This window comes from Mus musculus, chromosome 2, assembly GCF_000001635.26.
Source record: "Mus musculus strain C57BL/6J chromosome 2, GRCm38.p6 C57BL/6J".
Classification (NCBI taxonomy): Eukaryota; Metazoa; Chordata; class Mammalia; order Rodentia; family Muridae; genus Mus; species Mus musculus.
Genome location: NC_000068.7, coordinates 129,100,952 through 129,128,563, shown reverse-complemented (window position 1 = coordinate 129,128,563; position 27,612 = coordinate 129,100,952). Strand labels below are relative to the sequence as shown.

Below are 27,612 nucleotides of genomic sequence, written 5' to 3'. Positions count from 1 at the left end.
CTGAAGCTTTTTGGAGACAGGGTGTCACTGAACCTTAAAACCCACCAGTGAACATCCAGGAGCTGTCTCCTCATCCCAACACTGGGATTCCAAGTCTGCCCTACCATGCCTTTTCTGCAGGTTTTTATGCAGGTGTTGGAGATCCACAACTCAGGTCTTCCTGCTTGCATAGCAAGCACTTTAGTCAGCCATTCCTTCACTCCCTCCCCTATTTCTTATGAAATCAGGTAACTATCTTATGACGCAATAATTGCTTCTTGAACGTTTGTCCCAGATACAAGAAGTTTATATCTACACACAAGCATGCATGTGGCCTTCCAGAGAAGCTTTCTCTCTTAGTGCCCCAAACTGGAATCAAAATGTCCTTCAAAGTGGATGGCAAAAGTAGGTCACCCATACTGTGGAGTACTATACAGCAATGCAAAGGCATGAACTCACACATACAACTTCCACAAATTTAAAGTAAACTGTTAAGTAAAAAAGAAAAAGTCCATTTCAGAATATGCCATGATTCTATTTACATGTATTTCTTGAAATTATTGAGAATATGTTGAAGGGTTAGAGATAATGAGAGAAGACACAACAGGACAAGCTTGTAATAATGTCCTGTGTGTAACAGCAATCTACCCAGAGGATAACAGTCCATGCAACTAACTATACATAAGAGCACATAAAACTGCCAAGTCTGAGTAAGCGCCCAGGTTGTCTTAATGTCACATAGATTTTTTTAGTCAAGAATCTACAATTTAAGATCAAAAGTTAATTTTAAAAAATTTAGCGAGGTATTGTGGGATATGATGCTAATTCTCACACTCGGGAGGCTGGAGCAGGGAGGTGACTAGTTCACGGGCAACAAGACCCTTAGAACACAAATACTTGGACACTAGATCTGCACACTATCCCCAGCTACGATATTGTGAAGAGACAGAGAATAGGTTGTGCGGGTCTAAAGTTGAGCTGTTAACACAGGGGAAGGATCAACCAATTCAAGGTGTTCTCCTTATGAAAAAAATTCAAACACCCATTCACAGGGAGCAGTACGGCTGTGTAAGATGTTATACACAAGCACACACAGAACCCTAACAAGCACGGAGAAACGCATACAGAGGTTAGCAAAAAGGCAAAGGAACATAGTTACTCAATAATCAGATACATTCAGCCTTAAAGGAGGAGGAAGTCCCACCATGTTCAAAAACACGGCTGAGCGTAGACGAGGTCATGCTACATGAAAGATGCCCATCACACAGGACGGGTGCTGCATGATCCCACCACATGCGCGCGCACGCACGCACGCACGCACGCACGCACGCACACGCACGCACACACACACACCACTCAAAGGTGCACAAGGAAACTTTGGAGATGATGAATCTGTGTAGTGAAATTTATAGGAAACCTTTGTGTCTGGTTTGAGTGAACTGTTTCAGCAAAGCTATGTCTAGGTTAATAAGCAGAGGTTAAGAAATTGTTTTGAGACGTTTGAACCTTGAAGAAATGTTGTCTTCCTCCAAAGTCTGCACTGTTTTCAGCTGCACAGACCTTGGTACTAAGACACTCCTGGCAAACCTGGAGTTCTTGCTCTTGATTATGGCTAGCCATGGTCAAAAAGGGATTTGTGTGGGCTGTCTGCTCTCTCGGACAGCAAGGGCAAGCAAGATAACTCTGGTAGTTGGAACCTTTCCCGACCCAATTAATTTTGTATAATGACTGGATAAAAGTAACTGCTATGTGCTAGCTGGGGTCAGTCTTTTCAAGAAGGCTGAGCTCCTTTGCTCCTGTGGAAAATGGTTAGCATCTTGGTGAGCTGCTCTCTCTACTGCAGCACTCAACACTGACCAACAGATCTAGTTACTCACCTTGACTGTGATAATGACATCACAGACCACACCTACATTCCAATTTACCCATCAAATTATATACATGAACTAGCTTTAGTTTCTATGTATATAAAAATAAAAATCACACATATGGCTTCCATTTTCTGTTTATTGTACTGGCCTGCTCTGGATAACAGACACCCTCTGCTACTGAAAGCAGGGAGCAGTGAACCTGGGCCCAGAAAGAAGGCGCCCTGCCCTGCATGATCTATTATCAATTAAGTCATTTTTTAAAGGCACAAAAATAACTTTTTTAAAAAAAGATATGAGGCTGGGCGTGGTGGCGCACGCCTTTAATCCCAGCACTCAGGAGGCAGAGGCAGGTGGATTTCTGAGTTTGAGACCAGCCTGGTCTACAAAGTGAGTTCCAGGACAGCCAGGGCTACACAGAGAAACCCTGTCTTGAAAAAGATATGAAAACCAACTTCAGTAGGTTACAGAGACTCAGAAGTCTTGAATTTTCACCTGCCTGTTCTTGGCTTCAGTACTGAAATTCTTGTATAGACCCAGAGTGAGCCCATAATACCCTCACTTGTGTTATACAGGACACCTCCTGTTCTTATCTCCTAGCTCAGATGGCGGGGATCAAGTCAGATGACATCCAGTTTCACTTTGATGTTCATGGCTGCCAGCTCAGCTACAAAGTACCGGAAGACATACGGCACAGAGACGGTGTCGATGGTGTCACTGCGGCCACAGACAGTGCAGTTGTACTTTCTGTTGCGCATCGCAGACCAAGACGGAGGAGGCTTCTCAAGTAGCGGAGAAAGCAAACTGCCACACTCTACACACATGTGAGCGACAGAACGGTCAGAGCAGTTGAAAAGCCGGTCATGAAGAAGGAAAGACGTACCGTGTGCCAACAGAGCATCCCGCTCCATCTCCCCAAAGCGGATTCCACCCTGAACATTTCGTCCCCCGAGGGGCTGGTTGGTGACTTTGTCCCTGGCTCCAGTTGTTCTGACTTGAAATTTGTCTGACACCATGTGTCGTAAGCGCTGGTAATAAACCACACCAATGAAGATGTCAGCCTCCAGCTCCATCCCACTGATGCCACTATACAGTCTCTCGGTGCCGTAGAAGTTGTAGCCAGCAGCCTTTAACATCTCACCAAAGTACTCTAAGGCAGAGTTCTCCTCGGAGAAGATGAAGGGTGTAGCATCATGGCAGAGACCGTGCAAAGCTGCAGACTTCCCAGCCATGCTCTCGATTAACATACCTATGGTCATACGGGAGGGAAACCCGTGAGGATTAAACAGAATGTCCGGCATCATGCCACTCTCAGTGAAAGGCATGTCCTCGGCTGGCCACAATCTGCTCAAAATGCCCTTCTGACCATGTCGGCTGGCAAACTTATCTCCAATGGTTGGGTTCCGGGGGATGCGGACTGTGATGCAGATACACTTGAACTTCCCACTGCCCATGTCGTTACTACACACTTTGATGTTGTCCACAACACAGTTTTCTTTACTCCTACAAGAAAATGCATGAAATAAGAAGTCAAGCAGTTTGTTCTGTTTGCTGAGTCTCTAGCCCTGGCTGACCTAGAACTTGCAGTGATCCCCCTGCCTCTGTCTCCCATGTGCTAGGAACAGAGGCATGTGACACAGAGCCTAGCCAAGCCCTGTCAACATGATTAATGTTTATAAAGAGTGTAAACTGCATCCCCATCTGCTCAGCAATATAAATAGATGCTGGCTAGGAGTCCTAATTACGCTTATCTGAGAGAAGATTAGCAAATGAAAAACTCCTAGGCAGGTCCACTGAAGCCATCCCTGTAAAGCAGCAACGTCAATCATTCATCTTTTAAGGAGAGGCCGAAGAACCCAGTATTTTGGCTAGGAAACACCCCTAGCTGCATGTTTGAAGGAAATGACCTTAGAAAGCTACGACAAAAGCAAGACACCAACACAGCACAGTGCTCACTTCTGCAATGACCATGAATGACATCACCCATCTGTGTTCACCACCGGGTCACGCCCAACCCCACCTCTGCTGCTGGGGTGTCAGGAGTCAGGTCTTTAGGATGGATTTATTTATTTATTTAATGTGTATGAGTACACTGTCGCTGTCTTCAGACACACCAGAAGAGGGCATCGGATCACACTGCAGATGGTTGTGAGCCACCATGTGGTTGCTGGGATTTGAACTCAGGACCTCTGGAAGAGCAGTCAGTGTTCTTAACCGCTGAGCCATCTCTCCAACCCAAGGACAGATTTAAGTCCTGAAGAGGGAGCCTCATTAATGGACAGGGTTTCACAGAAGGGGTCTGAGCTGTTCCCTTCATCTGCCTTCCCATCTTCCCCATGTGAGGACACTAAGGCAGGGCCACCAGACAATCACCTTAGTGAACCCGTCAGTGCCTGAACCCTGAATGCCCTAGACCTTAGAACAGAGAGTTTTTTTTCCATTTCCAGTCTGACTTTTTTAGCACAGCAGAGATTAAAAACAATAACTAGATTACTACCTATATTTTTTCCTTCTGTTTGAAGACAACTTCATTGACCTCCAGTAGTTTTACTAAGAAACAGCCCTAAAAACCAGCACAGAAGGCAAGTGTGGCAGCATAGGCCTATACTCCCGTCACTTAAGAGGCAGGGGCATCACTCATTATATCAGGGCCAGGCTGGTCAACACAGTGTCCTCCTGACCAATCAGGTTCCCAGTGATACAATTTTCCACTAGCTAACCAACCAGCAGTCCAACATGTCCCCAGACTTACTTGTAGTAAACCACGAAGCCTTCCCCAGTGTTAAGGTTGAGGTAGCTGTAGTAAGGGTCGCCATACTCCAGCTTTGCGCCTATGAATGGCAACCCATCATCGTCCAGCTTCTGCATCACCCGAGGGTCACCAGGCTTGACCCCGAACACCAGGTTATCCTCTCCCTGCTTAAACTTCTCTGAGAGGTCTATGAACTCAGACTTGTAGACGCTTCCATGAGCGAAGCCTCGTTCCCAGGAAGCCTTGTTGACAATCTGTGGAGTCAAAGAGTCCAGTTAACGTATGAGACTGGGAGCAAGCAAAGACTCTCAGAATATAACCAACCAGTTACGGCTGCACTAATATTTGGTTTGAAGTAACCAGCAATTGATTTTGAAACTACATTTCTAAATTACCAACGCTATCAAGCCCCAGACTCATAAATGGCTTAAGATGTAATCAAAGATAAACATAAAGGGTGAAAATGCCAAAACCTCAAATCAATCTTTACCCATAGTGTGTCCACGGATATGGAAGATATACACACTGGCTATTTTTCAATGTTTCCCTCCATTCGTCTCAGAGCAGGAATTAACCATTTAAAGAACAAATGTATTACGGCCGTGAGGACACACAAACATTCCTTCAGTGATCTCACAGTAAGAAAGTTCACAAACAGCAATGGAAAAGGATTGCAGAGTTACAACTAGAATACTCACCATGGCGTCCTCCATATCATAGCCAGTGTAGGAGATCACAGCTACAATGGCGTTTGTCCCGATCGGATAGTTGTCCATGTCATAGAAATCATACATGCACGGTCTCACTAGAGGGCTCTGAGGGGTTTGGAGTCGATAGAGTTTATTATCTGATCGGTTTTGGTAAGTGAGCAGCGGAAAGCCCATGGTCTGCTTACCTACAAAAAAAAAAAAAAAAAAAAAAAAAAAAAAAAAAAGTTTTTATATCTTGTTTTCAATCCTCAATTCTCAATGTGCTTCCTAAAACTGCAAAGAACTAAATACACACCACAGAACGAATAAATTAAGCATGGCGGCTCTGCTTATCAGACTAACATTAGCTTTAAGAACCAAGAAAATACGTTAAAAAAAAAGAACCAAGATCGTCGCCGTGGTGGTGGTGGACCACCTTTAATCCCAGCACTTGGAAAGGCAGAGAGAGGCAGGCAGATTTCTGGGTTTGAGGCCAGCCTGATTTACAAAGTGAGTTTCAGGACAGCCAGCAGGGCTATACAGAGAAACCTTGTCTTGAAAAACCAAAAAAAAAAAAAACCAAAACAAACAAACAAACAAAAAAAAGAACCAAGAACCCAAGAACATCATCACGCCTAGACTATGAGAGAACAGGCTAGGAAGAACTGCATTTAATGTACATACACTCATAGACACTTGTAACACACAGCTAGCAACACTATCTTTTATATTCAATGGAAACACTGAAAGCCACAGAGGATATTGACAAGTGTGGGACTTGTGTGGATGCAAACACAGAAATGTCAGTATTTGTGAAGTCTGGGGACAGGTGAGTACATCTGTGAATCCCTTTACAAGGAATCCTTTCAGAGCAAGATGATTTAAAACCAAAAATGTGTACAGAAATGTGACCTGGACTAGATATAGAAATTACATAGAAACAAATCTGTGAACGTGTCTGTATGGGATTATCTAGGTGAGGTGAACAAACACAGACTGGGCTCCTGGACTGAATACAGAGGAGAAAGCAAACTGAGTGCAGTCTGCGGATGCTGTGTGGCCAGCTGCCCCTGCACCTCCTGCCAGGACAGACTGCACTCCCTGGTACAGGAAGCCAAACCAGGCCCCCCTCCGTGTGGTGGTTTGGATGAGAATGGCCCCATGGCTCACATGTTTGAATGCGTAGTCATTAGAAGCGGTACAGAAGCGGTACGGCTGGAGAGGGACTAGGGCTGGGGTGGTCGTGGCCTTGTTGGAAGAAGTGTGTCACTGGGGGTGCAGGTCCACTGGCTCTGCTTGTTCACTCGGCCTGCGGATCCGATGTACACTGATACTTCTCCCGTCCCGTATCTGCCTGTGGGGCACTGTGCTTCCTACCCCGTTGATAATGGACCAAATCTCTGAAACTGAAGCTGGACCCAATTAAATGCTTTCTTTTGTAGGAGTTGCCTTGGTCACGGTGCCTCTTCACAGCACAGAGCACCAGGACACTCCATTAGGCCGCTTTTGTCGGCTGGCCTGCCCACTTACTGCCTAAGGACTGGGGTTTGCTGAAGTAGTCAGAAACTGAGAGGAATTATATTTGAAACAAAGCAATCACTTTAGTAAAAAAAAATAAATAAAAATAAAAAATCAGTTTTTAATTATTTTAGAAACCCCCGTGGTTTACTGTTTTGAAGAATCAGGGAACAGAATTCACAGCATGGCAGCTACTGGAAAGTAAGAGGCATTTAGAAAAAAAAGTGGGGACCACCCAAGAAGAGCCTTTACTCTGCACACATGTTGAGTTTAGACCTTTGGTGGGAACTGAATGGCTCATGATGCATGAGACTGAGCCAAGTAGCTTAACTGAGACTAAGAACCTAGTTAAACAGCAGTCAAGACTGCAACAGCCCATGCAGAGAGGCCCATCAGTGCTAAGAGCTGACACAGTAATTACTGGAGACACAACAGCAAACATAACTCACTCAAGAAACACTACAGTCAATGGATAGCAACCCCAGGACGCCCTGATGCTGGAACAGTAGCTTTACAGCACCCGCTATATCAAGCTCAACAGACACAGGAAAATATACCTTAGTGAATACAGAACAAATACCTGGAACGCATAAACTGGTAGCAAGAACAAACAACCCAACAAACAACCCACCCAGCAGAAGGCCTAGACTGAAAGACAACCTGAGTTCAGGCCCCAGAACCAGCATAAAGTCAGGAAGAGAGACTACTCCACAGAGCTGCCCTCTGACCTCCACCCTCATGCTGCCCTCTGACCTCCACCCTCATGCTGCCCTCTGACCTCCACCCTCATGCTGCCCTCTGACCTCCACCCTTATGCTGCCCTCTGACCTCCACCCTTATGCTGCCCTCCGACCTCCACCCTCATGCTGCCCTCTGACCTCCACCCTCATGCTGCCCTCCGACCTCCACCCTTATGCTGCCCTCTGACCTCCACCATCATGCCACAGCGTGTACACCCACACACATAACCTGCACACACAGCAAGGTGAATAACCACAGGGACTTTTATGAAAACGCAAGTCTTTAAAGAGGAGGAGAAATAAAGAGGAAGAAGCAAGTTTGGAAGCCCTTGAAAATGCTCCAAAGTTGATCACTTTTTTTTCTCATAAAGACCAGTAAATGCTATTGGAACACAAAAAGAATCATGTTTAGACATACAGTCAATCTGAAAACAAAAATAAAGTACAAGTCTTTTTATTTTATATTTTTGAGACAAAGTTTCTCTGTATAGTCCTAGCTGTCCTGGGATTCACTCTGTAGACCAGGCTGGCTTCAAATTCAAAGATCTGCCTGCTTCTGCCTCCCAACTGCTAGGATTAAAGGTGTGCACCATCTCGTCCAGCTTAAGAATAAGTCTTAAAGAGAGAAAAAACAGTACACTGGACAGGGAAACTGTACTTTACAAGCCCTGCCTTCTAGTTAGACACAACAGACTAAAGCAACACTGAAATAAAAGAATATGTCCACTCAGCACTATACAGCCAGCAAAGATTTCCTTCAGGTGAGTGTGAAAAAGACATCTCAGAATAAGGACAAGAGGATCTGTAGTCACATACCCATGCAGTAAACAACAAATCTGTCACAAGGATGCAGGACGTGATGTGGGACATGTACACCTGTAATCCTGTGACGACAGACAGAGGCCAAAGGATACTGATTCAAGACCAGCTCAAGGAAGGCCATGAGAATGTCAAATGCTCAGAGCGTGACTCAGACGAAATGAAGAGTAGAGAAGGTACGTGATTTGACTATAATGGCCTAAGTCACAAAAGCTCAGACAAGCCATTTTCTTTAAAAATGTAAATGTCACAAACAAACTGAAGAGTTCCTCTGCATCAAGGGAGACACACTAGTAGAACACAGGTGACTGGCCATGGGCCTTTGGTGCTTCACCCCACTTCAAAGTGAGTAAGGATGAAAACATTGAGTGCATGCTGCTCTTGCACTCAGTCTCCAGTACCCACGCCAGGATCACAACTGACTAACTCCAGCACCAGAGGCACTCAATGCCCCTGGCCTCTGCAGACACCTGCATCTACACACAGTACCCACTTGTGGACACATAAGTGTAATTTAAAGTAAGATTTTTTTTTTAAAATAAGGAAGTCAATGCTAGGGACTGGAGAGATGGCTCAGAGGTTGAGAGCACTGACTGCTCTTCCAAAGGTCCTGAGTTCAATTCCCAGCAACCACATGGTGGCTCACAGCCGTCTCTAATGGGATCCGGAAGTCCTCTTCTGATGCGTCTTAAGACAGCTACGTGTACTCATTTACATAAAATAAATAAATCTTAAAAAAAAAACCCAGTTAATGCTAAACTTCCTAATTCTGATAAATATCCTAAGAAAGTCCTAACAGTGGGGGACACGCACTGAACTGTGGAGGAGGGCACCACCACGCTTGAAAAAGCAACTGGGCAAGCTGGTAACAGAACAGACGTCTCATCTGTGGGCATTCTTCGTAGTATTCTTGAAGCTTACTGTAAGTCTGAAATCACCTCAATGTAATTTACAAGTGCTTTCTGTGCTCTCATGTGCCGACCCTCACCCCGCCCACCTTACCCATCTGGCACTGGTACATGTTCCGAGGACTCTGGTTGTGATCCGAGAAGGGGATGAAGTTGGCGATCACGCTCAGCAGGCTGTGAGGGAAGAGCTCCTGGTGTGTGGAGATGCCACCAAACACCTCGTCCTCAAAGATGGCGACGTTCATGAAGAGCTGGAGCAGAGGGAGGGCAGGAAGAGAGGCACGGAACAACTGTGGTGGTCTTGCTGCTTCCCAGAGGCTGGCCCTCGAGGCTGCACAGTGCTTACATCACCCAGACCAGGAACGACCTCTGCCAGAAGCATGGGGAACATCCAGACAAATGTCCCACTCGCTGCTATTAAGGTGCTGGAGTCGGAACCCAGAGCCTGTGAATGCCAGGCACTCCGCCACTGAGCTATCTCCCGAACGCTTTCCCCTAAGACACTCATCCCGCATCTACCCTGTCCAATGTGAGGGGCCAGAGAGGAGGATAAATGTTCATTTATTTTGGATAGGATTTCTCTGAGTAGCCCTCCCTGGTGGCTCTGCCTCCCCGGTGCTGGGATTAAAGTGCACCGTGATACCCAGTTTCTTTTGTTTTAAAGTAGGCACAAGGGCTGGAGAGATGGCTCAGCGATTAAGAGCACTGACCGCTCTTCCTGAAGTCTTAAGTTCAATTCCCAGCAACCACATGGTGGCTCACAACCATCTGTAATGGGATCAGATGCCCTCTTCTGGTGCGTCTGAAGACAGCAACTGTGAATTCACACACATTAAATAAATAAACAAACAAACAAATAAATAAATATTTTTTAAAAAATAGGCACAAATCTATTTGTCAATGGCAAAGATGCAGGTGACAACTGAGACCTGAGTTAACGGGATGCCTTGGTCTCACCAACTGTGACAGAGCCAAGTGAAAAAGAACCGTGAACGCTGGGCAGCATGAAGGGCAGTCATGCGAACACCACGCCTCCCGCAGGTTCCTGGAAGCGTGGCAAGACAGCAAGACTACTTAGAGCCGGGCAAAGAGAGCCTGGAAAGTCAGTCTGACCTCCTAGCAAACGCTTTAAAACGCGATACCGAGCCTCTGAAAGCTGTTCTCCATAAGCAACACTGCAGCTGGTCCCTACCTGTTCCATGGTTCCAATGAGCTCTTCTCTGCCCAGTTCCAAGTTCTGCACAGGCCTCACCAGCCTGCAGGGAGTGGTAAAGAGGAACAGACCTGGGTACAGACTTGGTTTTCCTGTCATGGGAATCAGGGCCACCTCCATCCAGGGAGGAATTCTTTTTTCTCTCAACACCTGGTTTAACAAAACAGAGTTTAGTGAAGAATAAATGTATGTCTTATCTCAGCTTCCCTGTCACGAGAAGCCAGGCAGAACAGGAAAGAAAAAGATCTAAGAGATGACGTCATTGGGTAATAAACCTAGCACTCCAGAGCCACAGTTGTCCATCCCAGTCTCAGCCACAGACGAGGCCACTCAGCCCTCGCGAAATGGCAAAGGAGTGTTTTCAAAAAGGCAAGTTATTCTCCTGTTTGAAACATGAGTTAATAAATTTCCTTCCAAACAATTACACGAAAAGAATCCTATATTTGGAAATGAACAAACAAGCAACAGGGATGCAGAAAGGGCTACACAGCTAAGAATACATACAGTAGGCACTGTATTCACAAGTGCATACCAAAATGCAGACATGCACATACACACACACATATATTTTTAAAATCACAAAGCACACACACACATACAACATCAACAACAAACCCAAAACAGGGCTGGAGAAATGGCTCGGTGGTTAAGAGCACTTACTGGTCTCACAGAGGACCAAGTTTCAGTTCCCAGCACCCATGACAGGTGGCTTATAACTGCCAAGAGCTCTCCCAGAGATGCAGCGCACTCCTCTGGCCTTCACAGACAATGCATGCATGCATAAAAAACAAATCTTAAAATTATTTTTAAAATTCTTAAGTAAAGGGAGAAATACAAACCAAAACAATAATTTGAAAAAGATTCTAAAAACTATATATGCTTAAGGGATCCACATCTCAGCACATTATCAGTGAAGACGAATGGAGACTGCGCAGAGGGAGGAAATGACATTAAAAGGCGACATTCTAGCCCTGGCAGCACTGAGTCCTGAGACCAGCCATGCTGTCTTCAACCTCAGTTAACACAGCCACATCACATCTCTGATGTCTGGGAAGAGGATAAAGCTCACCACAGACACCAAAGAAAGCTCAAGAAAGAGAAAAGAATGAAACACAAATTGATAATTATAGTTGTCCCTGTCTCGGCCTTTCATTGCTTGGGATTAAGCTACCATGTCTAGACCAGACTGAATTCTTTGATTGGTTAATTGTTTTAGATTTACTCATTTACTTAATACGTATGAAAGGTTGCCTGCAAATGTCTATATGTTGTGTCTGGTGCCCATGGAGTTCAAAGGAAGGAGTGAAATCCCCTGAAACCCGAGCTAGACAGTTGTGGACAACCACAGGGTGCTGGGAATTGAACCCAGATCCTGTGGAAGAGCAGCCAGTGCTTTAAACCACTGAGACATCTCTCCAAGCCTTGAATTCTAATGGATTCAGTGTTTGCATGTGTACAGGTCCATGAGAGCCAAAGTGAGAGAGCAGCGGAGGAGTCTGGGAAGCCAGCTCTTCCCTGGGATCTTGTGCCATCTGGGGATCAAGCTCAGGTCACTAGGTCTGAGTGTGTGCCTGTGCCCACTGAGCCATCTCACCAGTCCATGAATTAAATTAACACAAAAGTTAATAATGAACAGAAAAAAGAAAGCCAAACTATAGAGAGAAAACTGTTAAAGTCATTGGCTCAAAAAACCAAGATAAAAATATTGTGTTCACTAAGACAGGCCTCAGTAGAGGCTGCAAGCTTAGGAAGAGTAGAAATAAAGAACTCTGACTGTAACCCTAGCTTCCTGGGACTGAGCAGGAAGACGGCCAAGGCCTGTGTGAACTAGAGTGAGTGCAGCCAACCGCCACAGTCACAAGCAACTTAGCAAAGAGCAACCAAAGGAGCAGTGGAAATCAGAAATCAGTCAGCGAGAACCATCAGACTGTGGGTCCACAAGTTACCCCTGAAAAACTAACTACACGTGACCAACCTAAGAGGTGCAGATGAATACCTCCCAGGGCAGACAACTGGGGAGCAGTCACGGTAACCAACTGGTGACATTCCTAGGAAGTCAAGCTGGTTACATAAGCAGACAGGGACCTCAGAAATGACCAATAAATGCTTAGAGGTCACGTGTCTGTCAATGACTCCTCACACAAGGCAAGATACCACCAGAAGAAGGGTGAGGCACTTCTGGAATTAGCTTCCACCTGCTGCCTGCTTGACCACTGTAGACATAACCAGGACACTTCATCAACTAGGAAAGGCTGAGAACCAAACTCAGGAGGGTAAGGAAGACACCTCAGAGACTGATAATCACCTTGAATCGACGGAGAGTGTCTGCAACTTCAGGAGCAAGGTCCTTATCCACCCAGCCCACCATGACGCCATCCAGCAGGACAGGGTAGCAGTCACTGTACGGTCGACATGGCGCTGTATCAACAGGAGTGACTCCTGGGGGAAAAAGGACAAAAAAGGGCGGTCAGTAACGGCTTTCTCAGCTTAGCTGTCCAACTGTCCTATTTGTCCTATTTGGGACAACACAAATGCTTTGGTATTGTTTGTACAACTGTAAATTGTTTCATCAAGAACACACAAGCACCCATCTCCTGTGAGAAGATGGCTGGGCACACGCGGATTCCTAAAGCCTGCTCATTTAATACCCTTCCCCTAGAAAAACCTAATAATGCCGACCCTCCTTATCTGCGGTTTCCATACTTGGACATACACCTCTTAGACATTATAATATGGCTACTTGTGAGGTAACATGGCAGAAATGTGAGTGTCCCGCTGTAGATATTTGGCCATTTTTGCTCTGTGCTCCAACTGCAGGAAAGTCTTTCAATGTTTGTTCAAGGCCACACCAACACTTAGTACCGGGGGCTGCCTAGTCTTCCTAAGTGCAACATGGCTGTCAGGCCTAAGAGAAAGTCAAATAAGCTTGGGGCTGCAGGCTTAGAGTTCACGGTTAGACTTGCGAGTGCTGAGCCCTACAGTTCCCCCAGAAGTAATGGTTCAGTATGGGCTGACAGCATTGGCAGTAAACTGAATACACTACAGGGCTGCAAATGAGAACCAACTATAGTTAAATGAAAAAGAACATTGGCACACAGAGGTGCCATGTGAAAATAGCCAGCATTTTCCCAAGTGTCAAAGGCTACCACTTAGGGCTTCACGTGTCACCCACAACAGCCCTCACCCTGCAAGGACAGTCTTCTATTCTGCCCTCTTCCTCAGAGCCAGAGCAAATGCCTCCCGTCTCTTCGTCCATGGTCGGATGTACTATCTACGTCTACATTCACCTTTTCTCTTTGCTTTCTTTGGACCTTGACACAGGGTCTCAGGTAACCCAGCTGACCTCACACTTCCTATGTAGCTTTGGATCTCCTTCAACTTCTGATCCTCCTGCCTCCACCACCCAAGTGCTGGGTTACAGGTGTGTGCCACTCTGCCTGGCTTGATTTTAATTAGTGATAGAACAACATTACTCTTTGCCTTGCAGTCAGCAAATAAACAGATTACTCCATTTTCTATCTCCTGACTCTTGGCTATTTCTTTATCTTTTTCTCTGAAGTTCCCTCTCAGTGGTTACTTTCCAGCTGGGTGAAGTATTTTACATAAAAAGTCTTGATTTTGACTCACTGCCCTCTGGTTACCTGAAGCATCTATCACCTGACCCTCATGAGTTCTAAGCTGCACTTCATAAACCTCAATCCACTGGAGACCGCAATCCAATAAAGACACGATACTGTGGTTTTTATATCTTAACTGGAAGAGCCCAGGACTAACTGGTATAACATACTCAAAGACCACCATCTTTAATTGAGAAAACAAACTGGAGGCAACGAGCAAGCCTAGGAGAAGCCTATGACTGAGTTTCCCCCAAAGCAGAGACAGCAGCTACAAGTTCCCAGGGGCAACAGTCACTGATCTAGGGCATCAGCTACAGAGCAGAAGCCGCTTTTTAATGGAATTCCCCCAAACCACCGTTTTTTTACTGAGAAATGCAAAGGTCCACCAGGGACAAAGGAGAGCCACCCAAAACTCAAGACAACCAACCGCATCTACACTTGAATACTACCCTCCATCCCACCTCACATCTTTCTATCTTTTCACTTTGTAAAAAGGGACAACACTGAGGACATGGAACGTATTTTAGCATCTCAGAATGCCCGAGAGAGAGGCTCAGAATGTAGCCCAACTCCTGCATGGAGGAGTGAAGAAACGGCCCTGCTGAATCCCCAGAGTAACTTCACGGCTTGACGCTGGTCAGTGTGGTGAAGCCCAGCAAGGCTGTTCACTGTTCCTACCTAAGCCACAGAGCAAGGCTGGAATAGATGCCGTGTACACAAACTTGGTAACAACCTCACACACGGCAGTCAAGTGGTTCAACAGCCCACAAGGCGCCCCGTCTGGAGTGTGCACAGGGCAGAGGAAGCCCCAGGATTCTGGCAGCAGCCTGCGCACGGTGGTGGTCCTCATCTTGGCAAAGGCAGCCCCTCTGTGCACACAGCGGAAATGGGAGAGGTAGCGAAGGAAGTTCAGCTTGTCAGCCACAACACACAGGCCAGAATCTTGCAGGAAGCCGAGACCTTAATTTAAAAAAAAAAAAAAGTCACTCAAAACAAGGCAAACTCTTGTTTAAAAACCCCAAACTGTCTGTTTCTGATTTTTGGTAAAATGATAAAACTTCAGGGGCTGGGATGTAGCTCGGTGCTAAGAGCATTAGCCTAACACCCGAGTGGCCCTGGATTCAATTCCCAGTTCTCCCACCATACACAAAAGTAGATTATCGCAACATAGATCAGGTGAACGGAAAGAACTGAGTTAGACTGATCTGAGAGCCCTAGAGTTAAGCTGGCACACTCAGAGAGAAGCAGCATTAGTAGCAGCTGTCAGAAAAACAAAAGCAGATTTCTGGATCCCAACTGTTCTTTTTATTTTCCCAATTTATTCAAATACAATTGGCTCAGGGAGTGGCACATATCCAAACTCTTGTGGCTAACATCCGGTAACTCTGCTCCAGACATAAGTGGTCACCTGCTTTCTAGGAGTCATGGGAATGTGTCTGTGTACTAGCACTAGATTACACAGTCAAGACACCTCGCTGAACTCTTCAGGGTGGCAGACATTTGCCAAAATTTACCATGTCGTGAAATCTGACTTTAGTGAGGATGAGTAACTCTGAAATTCCTCAGTAAGTTATTTTTATTAATATAATACCTGTCTAATATAGGCAGGTAATTTGAAAATAAAAATGGCCTATCTGTTTAATTTACCTGTTTTAGAACGCAGATTCCCAGTAGCAAGAAGATATTCAAATGGTCTTGTTAGCTCTGTTCCCATACTAAAAATCTTCATCAAATTTTCGTTGTTTATGGAAACATTGGCCTTCTGAGCCCTCTTATCTAAAACTATTTTAATAGACACTAGCCAGTTTTCCATTTTTTCCTAAAAGAAGAAAATGTTAAATTTAAAGTAGTACTTGCTTTAATTATCTCAAATGCTGTATCTACAGATACGGTCCAGTCAAGGCCCGCTGTTTCTGCATGTGACAAAGAACACATTGGTAGCACATCCTGAAAGACAGCCCTTCAATGTACACTGAAGCTCAGGCATTTCTAAAGACGGACAGGAAGAAGTCTAGATCAGGGGCTGGGGAGACTGCTCAGTGTTTGAGAGCATACCCTGCTCTTACACAGGCCACAACATCAGTTTCCAACATCCATGTCCTCTAGGAAGTGGGACCTGGTAGTGGACCTGGGACCCCAGGAGCTGGCTCTGCTCCCACTTGATATTCCTACACTATATCCAGAAACTCCAGGAACCCTTTCTACTGTGACACATGATAGTACCCAAAACCACGAGCCCAAGTAAATCCTCTCTGTCTTATGTTAGCTTCTGTCAGGCATTTTGTCAGAGCCACAAAAAAAAAAAAAAAAAAAAAAACCAAAACAAAACAATTAAAGTATTGCAAATAAATTTTAGCAAGCAGATAAGCAGATGAACTTAAAGACATGGGAAAAAAACCAAAGACTAACAACTGTATCCAAGGGTATATCAGTCCATACAGTTGTTTCTTGGTAATCAGAGCTATGACCGAAATTTGATGTTACCTTTAGACTACATAAACATATATATATATATATATATATATATATATATATATATAAATTAAACTAGGCTTGGTTGTATATAACTAATCTCCATTTAAATTCGAGGCCAGCCTGAGCTGGTAAAGAGACACCCTGTCAAAACACCGAATAACAAGAAATGAAATAGGAGATGGCTCAGTTGGTGGTGTGCTAGCCCTGCAAAGCATGGGGGTTTGAGTCTGGATCCCTAGCAGCCGCTTACAAAGCACAGCACAGCGCAGCACAGCAGCAAACACCTGGAATCCCAGCACTGTTGACATGGAAACAGGTAGATCCCTGGAGCTCGGTGGCCACCCAGCCCAACCAAATTAGTGAGCTCCAGGTTCAGTGAGACCCTGTCTTAAAAACTCAAAACAGGCCTACCATTCCTCGTGGTCCCACGTGTCACCAAGATTCCTGCACATCAATGTCACAAGCTAAGCTATGAACAGCCTAGGTGTCCAAGAACAGAGGAATGGATAAGGAAACTATACTGTAAGTATTTATAGCAGAAGGAGTTTTAGCTACAAGGAATGAAATTTTATTGTTGGGAAAATGCAACGCTCTCCGGTCGAGTCAGCTTGACAGGCTGTCACGAGGCAAAAGAGTTTCACAGAAACTCGCTCCTGGAGTCTGGCGTTCTCTCTAACCCATACATTAATTTTCCATTCCTGCGATAGTCTAGTGTATGGATCCACGTGCTCTCTTTTAGTATTATCCTATTATAAGTGCCTTTTAAGATTGAATTCTGACATAGCTAAAGCCTTCTGCCAGTGTTCTAACAGTCCTAGAACGTCCTTGAGCAAGACCATGGGCTTGAAATTCGGTAAGAATATTGCTATTCAGTGACATTTAGAATAGCCTCTGGTATTACACTATCACTTAGAATAAAAGCCAAGTTTCACCCATATACAGGAATTTACAATGGTTTAGGAAGTAGATCGGGCTGTGGTTTTAGAGTATTGCATTATTCACGAGATGGTTAGCTAGAACGGAACTCCCTAGTTAGAACCATGACTTGGGTGTGAAAGCCCTTGCCCTAGGAGAGTAAAGACATCACACCTGGCTTCTCAGACTATAGCTGAGTTACACCCATACACACACATATTTACAATGGCCTAAGGGGAAGGTGGACTATACAATAGACTAAAATAGGAACTATGGCAAGGGCATGAAGCCCTTGACCCTGGCTTCTAAGATTAAGCGAATCTTAGGTGGAGCCCTTGTTGCTCCAATTGAAGAAATCTTTACCTAAATCAGTCAGGTGGTGGTGGTACACACCCTTAATCCCAGTGCTTGGGAGGCAGAGAACAGCCTGGTCTATAGCGCGAGTTCCAGGACAGCCAGAACTACACAGAGAAACCCTGTCTTGAAAACCAAAGGAAGGGAGGAAGGGAGGAAGGGAGGAAGGGAGGAAGGGAGGAAGGGAGGGAGGGAGGGAGGGAGGGAGGAAGGGAAGGAAAGGAGAGGGAGGGAGGGAAGAAGGAAGGGAAAGAAGAGAGGGAGGGTGGGCCAACCAGGTCAGTCTCAGGAAACGCCTCTTATTTGGGAAGCCCAGGTTTTACATGGAAACAAAATTACATACAGATGACACCCAGATATCCAGGCCTGGCATAAGCTCCAGTTTTGACTAAGTCCCTCACTGCCAAGCAAAGAAGAGAGGATGTAAAATGCTCACACTAGGAATCATCAGCCTGCAGACAGTGGCACAGTGGCCCCTGAACAGCGCGGGCACGCAGGCACTCACCTTCAGAAACATCAGGAAGAGCTGCCCAGGGCTGAGGACCTCTTGGTTCACTAGGCTATCAGGGTTGTCGTCCATGCACTCCCCTCTGGCTAAAGCGAACAGCTTCCGGGTCATGAGGCAGAGCAGGTAGAACTTGTCAGTGTTGGACTGCAGGTGGATGCAGATGCACTGGCTGGGAGAGAAACCACCTTAGAGCAGCTCTGCTTTGTCCTGCTCCATTTCCAGGGACCGGGGACCTAGTCTGCGCTTATGTAACATTTCCTCTTCCCCTAATTTCTTTTTACCTTCACTGGCAACCTTGATGGAATAGTGCCACAAAGTCTGGAGCTGTGCTCACCCATATGGTAGGGAGTAAGCAACCACACAGAGCTACTCCAGCTCAGTTAAAAATAAGACTTAATTTTTTTCAGCAACAATGGCCACACCTCAATTGCTGGAACCCTGCTCCTTTAATACCGTGTTTATGTAATACAAACCCACTGCTACAGGGAAATAGGGCCCCACAACTTACAAAGGAACAGAGAGGAAATGTGTATCTATGGACAGACAAAGTGAGCATTTTGTAAATGTAACAAATTACCAACACTAGTGACTTCCAGTGTCTATTGTCTTACTTGGACACTGTTGCAAACTTGGAAAAAGCAAAGCCTCCTTCCCGGCTAGGACCACCTTCCCACCAGGCTCACTGCCCCGCATGAACACCCCCCCCCGCCCCCCCCCCCCCCCCCCCCCCCCCCCGCCCCAAGAGCACACATACTTAAGCAGGAACTCGGCAGCTTCCACGTTAGGGTACCAATCAGGAAGGCTGAGCTTCACTCGGAAGCATTCTCCCAGATAGTTAAGAACCTGCTTCTGTGAGTGACAGCCCTCTTCTATGACAATCCGCAGCATCTGAGAAACAGAATTCCTAAAGAAAGAGTCCTCCTCTTTGCCCTTGATAAGCTCCTGGAAAATCTGATAATCAGAAAAGCTCACGAGTGCCTGAAACAGAAAAAAAAAACAAACATTTTTTTTTTTTTTTAAAAAATAAACCTTCCTTTTTAACCACCACCAAACATTTAATTTACTGAGCTACCTCTCAACCTCGCCACCCCCACCAAAAATCAAACCAAACACACACGCTGCACTGAGCCTCTCATAACCTTAATGCCCAAGCAAAACCAGCCCTCCAAAGCAAAGCAGTGATTTTAAAATCGGCCAAACAGCAAAGTCCAATGATCCTACTGGGTATTCAAAACTGGAATCATCTCCTCCCATGACTAATTAGGCCTGTCCTACATCACCAAGAGAGATACGAAAGGAAAGAGAGATGCCAGATTCCCAGGGCCAGGTCAAAAACAGACTGCCTTCAACCCCATTCTCTGAGCTAACTCTCCACAGGGACAAGGAACAGAGACCTCCTGCCAACAGCCACCAATAAGTGAGCCAGCTAGCTGGGCACTGGGTCCTGGAAGCACGCTCAGTCCAGATGATTACACCACTTCATTTGCTATCAAGTTTTAATTCTTTAAGAGGGAGAGGATGTAATGCCTGTGTATGTGTGTAGGTCCACAGGCCATAGCACACATCCGGAGGTGAAGGAGGACAGGCTCTGGGGAGCCAGGTCTCTCCTTCCGCTGTGGGTGCTGGGGGCTGAGTTCAGGTTGTCTTGTCTGTCTTGCGTGCCAGGTGCTTTTCCCGGAGGAGCCATCTCAGAGGCCCACAGCACCTCAAACACTTCAATGTGGCCATGGAATCAGGCTACTCACAGGTTCCACAACTCCAGAAACCCTGAGAGAAGATGTTTATTGATATTTCAGGCTACTGATTTTAAGGATGGACCAGGAGCTAATTAAGTAAAACCGCATGTATGGTTTGGTTTGGTTTGGTTTGGATTTTGATGAGGAAGTTGGAGAAGACAAAGTCTTGGTATGTTGTCCTAGCTGGCCTGGATCTCGCAACCTCCAGTCTCAGACTACCAAAATGCTTGGGTAACACATATGCACGTGTAGCTTTTAACAAAGAGAAACTATCCTGCCATGCCATGTGCAGGACATAGCTCCCAACGAGTCTACTCACAGCAAAAGACAAGCATTCATCTCATCTCACCTTAAGTGCAAATCCCAAAGGAAGGAAAAAGAGCTCTTTGCGGTAAATAAAGTTTAACATAACCGTGCCGTTCTCCACATAGTGCAGGTTCATGTTCACGGCGGAGTGCTCTTCTCTCACACAGCGCATGGAGACCCCTGTTCAAGCAACAGCGGAGTATTAATTTTCCTTCTGACCACTACCACAACCAAAGGCAAATCGCTTGTTAAGATGAGCCAAGGCCCAGCGTTGTAGCACACACCACCTTTAGTCTCAGCACTTGGGAGGCAGATGCAGGCAGATCTCTGTAAGTTTGAGGCCAGTTTGGTCTACATAGTGAGTTCTAGGACAGCCAGGGCTACATAAAGAGAACCTGTTTAAAACAAAACAAACAAAAAACAAAAACAAATTAAAAACTTAAATTAATTAGATTAAATTAACCAAGGCTGGCAATCAAAAATGTCTATAGACCACTGCCAAATGTTTACAGGTTTACCCTGTGAAATAAATGAAGCTGTGAATTTGGCCGAACTTCCAAGGTTTCCATCAGCTGGGGCCCATTTCCTATAGCACCTTATATTTGGATGACCCGGCAGGGCGCACTTCCTATCCTCACTGCCCTGTGGGACTGGTCCAGACATGGTTGCTTATCTAACATCTTGATGGAGAACAGCAGAACTCAAGAGTTCAGGTTTATAGATACTTTATCAGACCAAAAGGACCAGTGGCTACATGTTTTGACATTCTGAGATGCTGCTCTCCTAGGTGTTGTATCTATGGTAACAATTACAGGATGATTATTATCTCAACTATAAAAATAAATTTTATATATGTAATATAAAAGTTTTATAGAGAATGCCATATGCTATCTTATGGTGCCAGGCACTGTCACAGGCAGCATTTGAACACAGACTAGTCCCCCTTGAGGTTATGCCAAGGCAGCCTGAACCAGGGGGCCTCTGAGGCCTTTGTTCACAGGTACTCAGTCAGGCTAGCCTTCGTCTTCAAAAACAACACCATAAATATATGGAATCTTCCAGATGAAAAATATACAAAGGATTTTCATTATGAAATCACTCTCTGGGTTATATCTCAAGTTTTCTTAGTAAACAGCATATATATAGTAAAGCAATTTGATGCACATATACAAAGGGCGCCAATTTATACACATATACAATGGTGCCAACTAACCATGATCCACTCAGGAGAAACCACAGTTCACTTCTGAACTGAGACCTGCTCCTAGGTTAACAGTGCTGTGTATTTTCTCAGGATGCTGGACAGCAGCGCTGAGCCAAAGCTCCCAACCAGCGCAGAGATGGAAAAGAAAACCAGCTGACACTCTTCAGGCTCCGGGGTCGCCAGTGTTTCGAACAGTGTTTACACAGGCTCGCCACATGTACAAAAAGCCAATCTGTGTGCGAGCACAAGAGCATCGACACTCGCTCATAAAACAGGCTTTGCTTTAGTCGAGTTTTTCATCGACACTCGCTCATAAAACAGGCTTTGCTTTAGTCGAGTTTTTCAAAGTGTATGCTGCTGTATTAATAACTGTTCTAATCACATCTGGGCTTGCTAAGCTAAGCTACTATGTGTGCAGGTCAGTGTACTGAGTGCATTATTATGTGTGCGGTGTCAAGTAATGAACCCAGAAACTTCTGCAGGTCAGACAAGCTATCTACCACCAAACCAGTCCCTGCCTCTAAGAACATTATCCCCACCCCCACCCCACCCCACCCCAGATAGGGTCTATTAATGAAACACTGACGGTCCTGTACTGGAACTCACAATGTAGACGAGGCTGGCCTTGAACTCAGAGATCCACCTGCCTCTGCCTCCCTAGGGCTGGGATTAAAGGTGTGCCCCATCGTGCCTGGCTCTAAGTGCATTAAAAAAAGAAAAAAAAAAAATATATATATATATATATATAAATAAAATTAGAGCTGTCAGACATGGATGCTGTGAATTGAACTAAGGTTCTCTGAAGATTACAAGCTCTGAAACTGCTATCTCTCCAGCCCCTTTAAGTGCATTTTTAAAGCACTCTGCTTTCAATTTACTCCAGGCTTATGAAGACAGAACCCTGCTAGCTGAGAAACATGCATAGCAATGGCCATAATCAAACTGATGAAAATATCAATTACCACATATAGTCACCAACTGTGCATGTCTGTACATGTGGGACCAGACACTTAAAAATCTTAATTTTTAAATTTCAAAAGCAAAACAGTATCATTAACTACAGTCCCAGTGCTGTACACTAGCACTAGATTGTATTCAAGTATGTGTGTGTTCGTTCACATGTGGGGGGCTGTTATTCTCCCACTCAGGCACAGGGGTCTTCCTCACTCGCTTCTCCGCTTTGCTTTTTTGAGACAGGGTCTTCACTGAACCCTCAAACTTTCTACCTTGGCTAAATTAGCTGTAGCCCCTGCCTGGGGCTCCTGTTCTCTCCCCTCCAGTGCTAGGATCAGAGATGAGCACTGCTATGCCCCTCTGCTGTTTTTAAATGTGGGTGATGGGGACCCAAACCAAATTCCCCATGCTTTCCCACTGAGCCACTTCCCAGCCCTGTCCTTAGCCTGTAACTTAAAGTTTACACATGGATCAACACTCCCCCCCCCCCCCAACCTTCACCCTGAACATCATAGAAGTGCTTAATGGAAAAACAAAAATAATGTAAGGGAAACACAACTATTTTGTAGAGCTGTTAATGGTTTTCAGGTTGTCTAAAGCAACATTCTGACGTTCACTAAGACTCACCAAACTGAGTGTAGCCGAGTCCTCTGCTTTTCCATTTCGGCCTTACCATGGCGATGGGGAAATTTCTCCGGGGCACAATCAACATGCGGATGACTTTTTCTATGCCATTGATTATAAAATAACCGCCCATTTCCTGCCAAAGACATGGTTGTCAGCTGTTAAACAACTAGACACAGTATTTCTTGCCAACAAAGTGCAACCCTCAGGAGAGGCACGTGCCGGGCTCTGGAAACAGAACAAGCTCCAGGGTAAGTCTTGTCAAATACACGAGTGTGATCCAATAGACACAGAGAACAGGATGTCAGGAAGACAGGGCCGTCCCTTCCAACCAGACGGCTCAGTAACACTTTTCTTTCTGTCCCAACTTATTTCAATTCCTAATTTAAACAAATAAAACTTGCTCCAAAAATCTAAAGATAAAAATACTAACCACTTTTGCTTTCAAATGGGCTCCCGGGTAAGCTAAGAAAATAATGACAAAGGAAGAGGTTGACTACCCAAGAGCTCTGCTAACTACAAATCCGGACCAGACAAATTTAGGAAAATACGTTTAACGATAAAGAAAAAAAGAGTATATACTAACAGTCTGCTATCAAACAGACACCCCCGCTGCAGCTCTGTGAACGAAGCACATGGTTCTTCTAGGTACGCCTGCTTCACTAGTGATAGGTAGGCCTGCCTCACTAGTGATAGGTAGGCCTGCCTCACTAGTGATAGGTATGCCTGCCTCACTAGTGATAGGTAGGCCTGCCTCACTAGTGATAGGTATGCCTGCCTCACTAGTGATAGGTAGGCCTGCTTCACTAGAAGAAATGGAGGCTTAGGGTGACTTAAATTCTCCAAAGCCCCACAACTGGCAAACAGGGAGGCTGAGTGTCACATCCTGATTTGACACCCACACCTTCTTCCCAAGGCCTGACAGTCTTCTTAGGAATATGCAGAGTTTGTTGCATCTTCCTTCCTTCACCTCAATAGCCCACAGCTACCTTCGCAGCTAAAACGGAGGAAAGTGTACAGGAACCACCCAGTCAGCTCAGGGAGCTTTGCAGGCAGCTTCTACAATGCTTCGGTGGTTCAGTATTCATGTAAATATGTCTATGGATAACTCGGAAACCTAGGACCAGAAACATGGCTCCGCAGGTAAAGGAATTTGCTGTGGAGCCTGACAACCTGAGTCCACGCCCTGACCAACACCTGGCGTGCTGTCCTCTGATCCTCTGACCTCTACATGTGGTCAGAGGATACCAAGTGACTAAACTGACCCCCCTCCCCACCTCCCTTGGCCACCCACAATAATGACATAGCCAGGCTTGGGTGTATACACCTTTAATCCCAGGGTGGGGTGGACGACGTGCATTAAAGTGGATCTCTGTGAGTTGATCCACACAGTGAGTTTCAGGCCAGCCACGGCTATACAGCATGACCCCTCGCATCCCACCTCCCAAAATAAAAAGGATGGAAGGAAGGCAATAAAAGAGAATTTGAGTTGAAAGTGTAGCTTGTCGGCAGACTTAAGTTTCACACATGCACAGGCTCAACACGGCTTCAACAGACTGTGGTAAGAGCCACGCACAGTACAGACATGATGACACCAGTGGTCCAGCCTCCTGTTTCCTCACCTTCGCTGCTGCCCCACAGCCTCGATCCCTGCACTCACCTCTGCCTCCTCATGGTGCTCAATGAGGACTCGAGGAGGAAGGTTGTATAAGTTGCAAAGCTTGGACTTCACCATGATGGGAACATAGCCGAGAAACTGTTTAATGATCCCTTTGGGGACTCCATTCACGGCCCAGCTGATATCAGCCTAAATGGGAATAAAAGAAAAAAAAGATATCATGACCTACAAGAATAAATATTTAAATAAAATTTTAGCTGTATTTGTTTATATTTTGACTGCTTTGCCTGCATGTATGGCTATGCACCAGATGTGTGTCTGAACCAGTGGAGGCCAGAAGTGGGTATTACATCTGCTGGGACTGGAGTTACCGGCAGCTGTGAACCACCATATGGTGCTGGGAACCAAACCCTGATCCTCTAGAAGAAAAGGCAGTGCTCCTAACCACTGAGCCATCTCCCCAGCCTCACAAAAGAGCATGTTACAAGGAGGAAGAGGCCACAGGGAAGTGACTTCATGTTTTGGATGACACACAGTCCCTTTAGATGAAGATACAATCACTTCAGTGGCACCAGCCCTAGTCTCAGAAGTGTGCAGGGACAGCCACCTGCTGTCACTATGTCACTAAATGCTCACCGTCAGCCTCCCTCGGTAGGTGCTCTTTCGGCCACGACACTCAGCTGGATAAACGTTGAGATCTTTGCAGATGGTCCCTTTGGGCACTGAGGGTGGACTGATGACAGCATCCACAATGGTAAGAGATATGCGCTCATCTTTGAAAGCAAATTCAAAGGGAGGTATGGCCTGAAAGACAATTCACGCTGCTAAATCACTTGCATTTTTCAACGCACTTTTCACTAAGACTCCCCGAAATCACCACTTGTGGTCTACACTCACTGACATCTACCACACCAATGCAACAAATCCAAAAGGGACAACTAAAGTTACAACCAACTGGTAACTTGGCCAACTATTTAACTTTTTGGATGGTGCGCTATGTATTTGATTTGCAGTAGGTTCTACGGACACAGAAAAGGCTGAGCTAAGCATCTACCTTCTCTGCTTTTCAGGGGCAAGTATAGGGAAACTCTTCTCATCTAAAAGCTCAGCTTTGTATATTTTATTCCCTCACACTGAAGCCTGGCAGTTCGAAGAGTTCTAAATGGCTTCCATATTGTCAAGTCTCAGTCTGGCAGTCAAAGCTCTCCAACATATCCCCATCCTTTGTTCTCACAATACAGTTGTTTGGTAACGAAAGCTCAGGGTACTGTCTACTACATATTTCTCTCCCTGAACCTACCCTGCCTCCTGAGGGAGGGCACCATCTTCTTCCCTTAGCCTTATCTAATGCAGAGCTTTCTAAACACCTGGATTAGTCGCAGCATTTCCCTTGTACTCCTGACTCAGAAAGCGCCACATCTTAGAGCAGTTCTCAAAGAATATGGCACTGACTGCTTGCTGGTGCCTGCTACCGTTACACAACCAACATCCAAAGTGAGGAGCAATTACACCTGAGAGGTGTCTTACTCTCAGAGTGCCGTGCCAGGAAAAACTAAAGATGCCAACAAAAAGAGACCTTCCCCGTCCTTACTCTGCTACCACTGTTACAATGATTCCCCTGGACTTTTTATCTTCCTCAACATGACCAACTCAGAACAGGTGGCAAGTTTTCCTCTTGCAAATTCTTAAAGAGAAAGAAAGCGGGCAGCGAACGCCTTTAATCCCAGCACTCGGGAGGCAGAGGCAGGCGGATTTCTGAGTTCGAGGCCAGCCTGGTCTACACAGTGAGTTCCAGGACAGCCAGGGCTATACAGAGAAACCCTGTCTCGAAAGAAAAAAAAAAAAAAAAGAAAGAAAGAAAGAAAGAAAGAAAGAAAGAAAGCAAGCAAGCAAGCAAGCGGGCGATGGTGGCACACACTGTTAATCCCAGTGCTCGGGAGGCAGAGGCAGGCAGATCTCTGAGTTCGAGGCCAGCCTTGGTCCACGGAGCTCCAGGGCAGCAAACGCTACACAGAGAAACCTTATCTCGAACCGTCTCCATTCTCCCGCCCCAAAAAGAAAACTTTAAGGGAAGCAAACTGAAGGATGTGCTTGCTGCAGTCTGTCTGATCAGCTTGGAACCTTGTGAGGTAGTTTTAGAACGTAAGACTCCAGGTGTGAAAAGGCGCGAGTGCTGGGAATGGTGGAAAACACAGTTCCAAAAAGATCACTTCCTCACTCTCATCTCACAGTACCCAGAAATGGTTCGCCCCAAACCAGACTCGTACTCATATATAAATCCAGGAGTCACAAATACAAGTTTCCCTACACCACTAGGCTTATGAGTTGCTTTTTTTCTCTGAACTACCCAAAGCAATGCAGGGTGAGTTCACGTCCCTATTTGTGGTCATACTGTAGGCACCCCTCACCCCCCCACCCCCCGGCCACTTCTCCCAACCGCAGGGACGCTCCAGGACCCCCCAGGCCAAGGGTAGAGCTCTGGAGCGCAGTGCACGGCACTCACCTGCACCGCGTGGCTCAGCCCCTCCAGCGCCGCGTAGTTGAAGGAGTCCACGTGCGCCCGCGTCAGGTCCTGCAAAGCTGCCTTTTGCTGCTCTGGGGGAATCCCGTACGAGGGGTCGGTTAAATGCTTTAGGCTGGGCCCGCTGGGCAGGTTCCGCCACCGGCCGTCGACATCCATGCTTCTGCCAGTCCCGGACGGGAGACCGGAGCTAGGACGCTACTCGTGGCTGGCTGGAATGGCCGGACCAACCCCACAGCCACCCTACCCCGTGGCCTTCTGGGAAATGTAGTTCCTCTTGTTCGGCCCGCCCCA

The 27,612-nt window shown here is 46.0% G+C and overlaps 1 protein-coding gene across 3 annotated transcripts; it reads right to left on the bottom strand.

Annotated features, from left to right (window-relative positions):
* Window positions 1-503: 503 nt before the first annotated feature.
* Polr1b (polymerase (RNA) I polypeptide B) lies at window positions 504-27,594 on the bottom strand. Of its 3 annotated transcripts, none has more exons than XR_374430.4 (15): window positions 27,301-27,594; window positions 25,434-25,601; window positions 24,840-24,986; window positions 23,183-23,315; window positions 20,441-20,577; window positions 19,110-19,333; window positions 18,353-18,524; window positions 15,751-15,922; window positions 14,782-15,063; window positions 12,792-12,925; window positions 10,466-10,529; window positions 9,368-9,524; window positions 5,298-5,494; window positions 4,600-4,853; window positions 504-3,350 (listed from the first exon to the last, which is right to left on the bottom strand). XR_374430.4 is itself a non-coding variant. In XM_006499025.4 (15 exons), exons 1-15 carry the CDS (start codon window positions 27,475-27,477, stop codon window positions 2,468-2,470), a joined length of 3,246 nt encoding a protein of 1,081 aa, XP_006499088.1. In that variant the 5' UTR covers window positions 27,478-27,592; the 3' UTR covers window positions 504-2,467. The 3 variants fall into 3 exon arrangements, 2 of the variants coding, with proteins under 2 accessions (XP_006499088.1, NP_033112.2); XM_006499025.4 differs by having other exon boundaries at window positions 14,837-15,063; window positions 27,301-27,592; NM_009086.2 differs by having other exon boundaries at window positions 1,969-3,350; window positions 10,466-10,636; window positions 27,301-27,568.
* Between the last annotated feature and the right edge of the window lie 18 nt (window positions 27,595-27,612).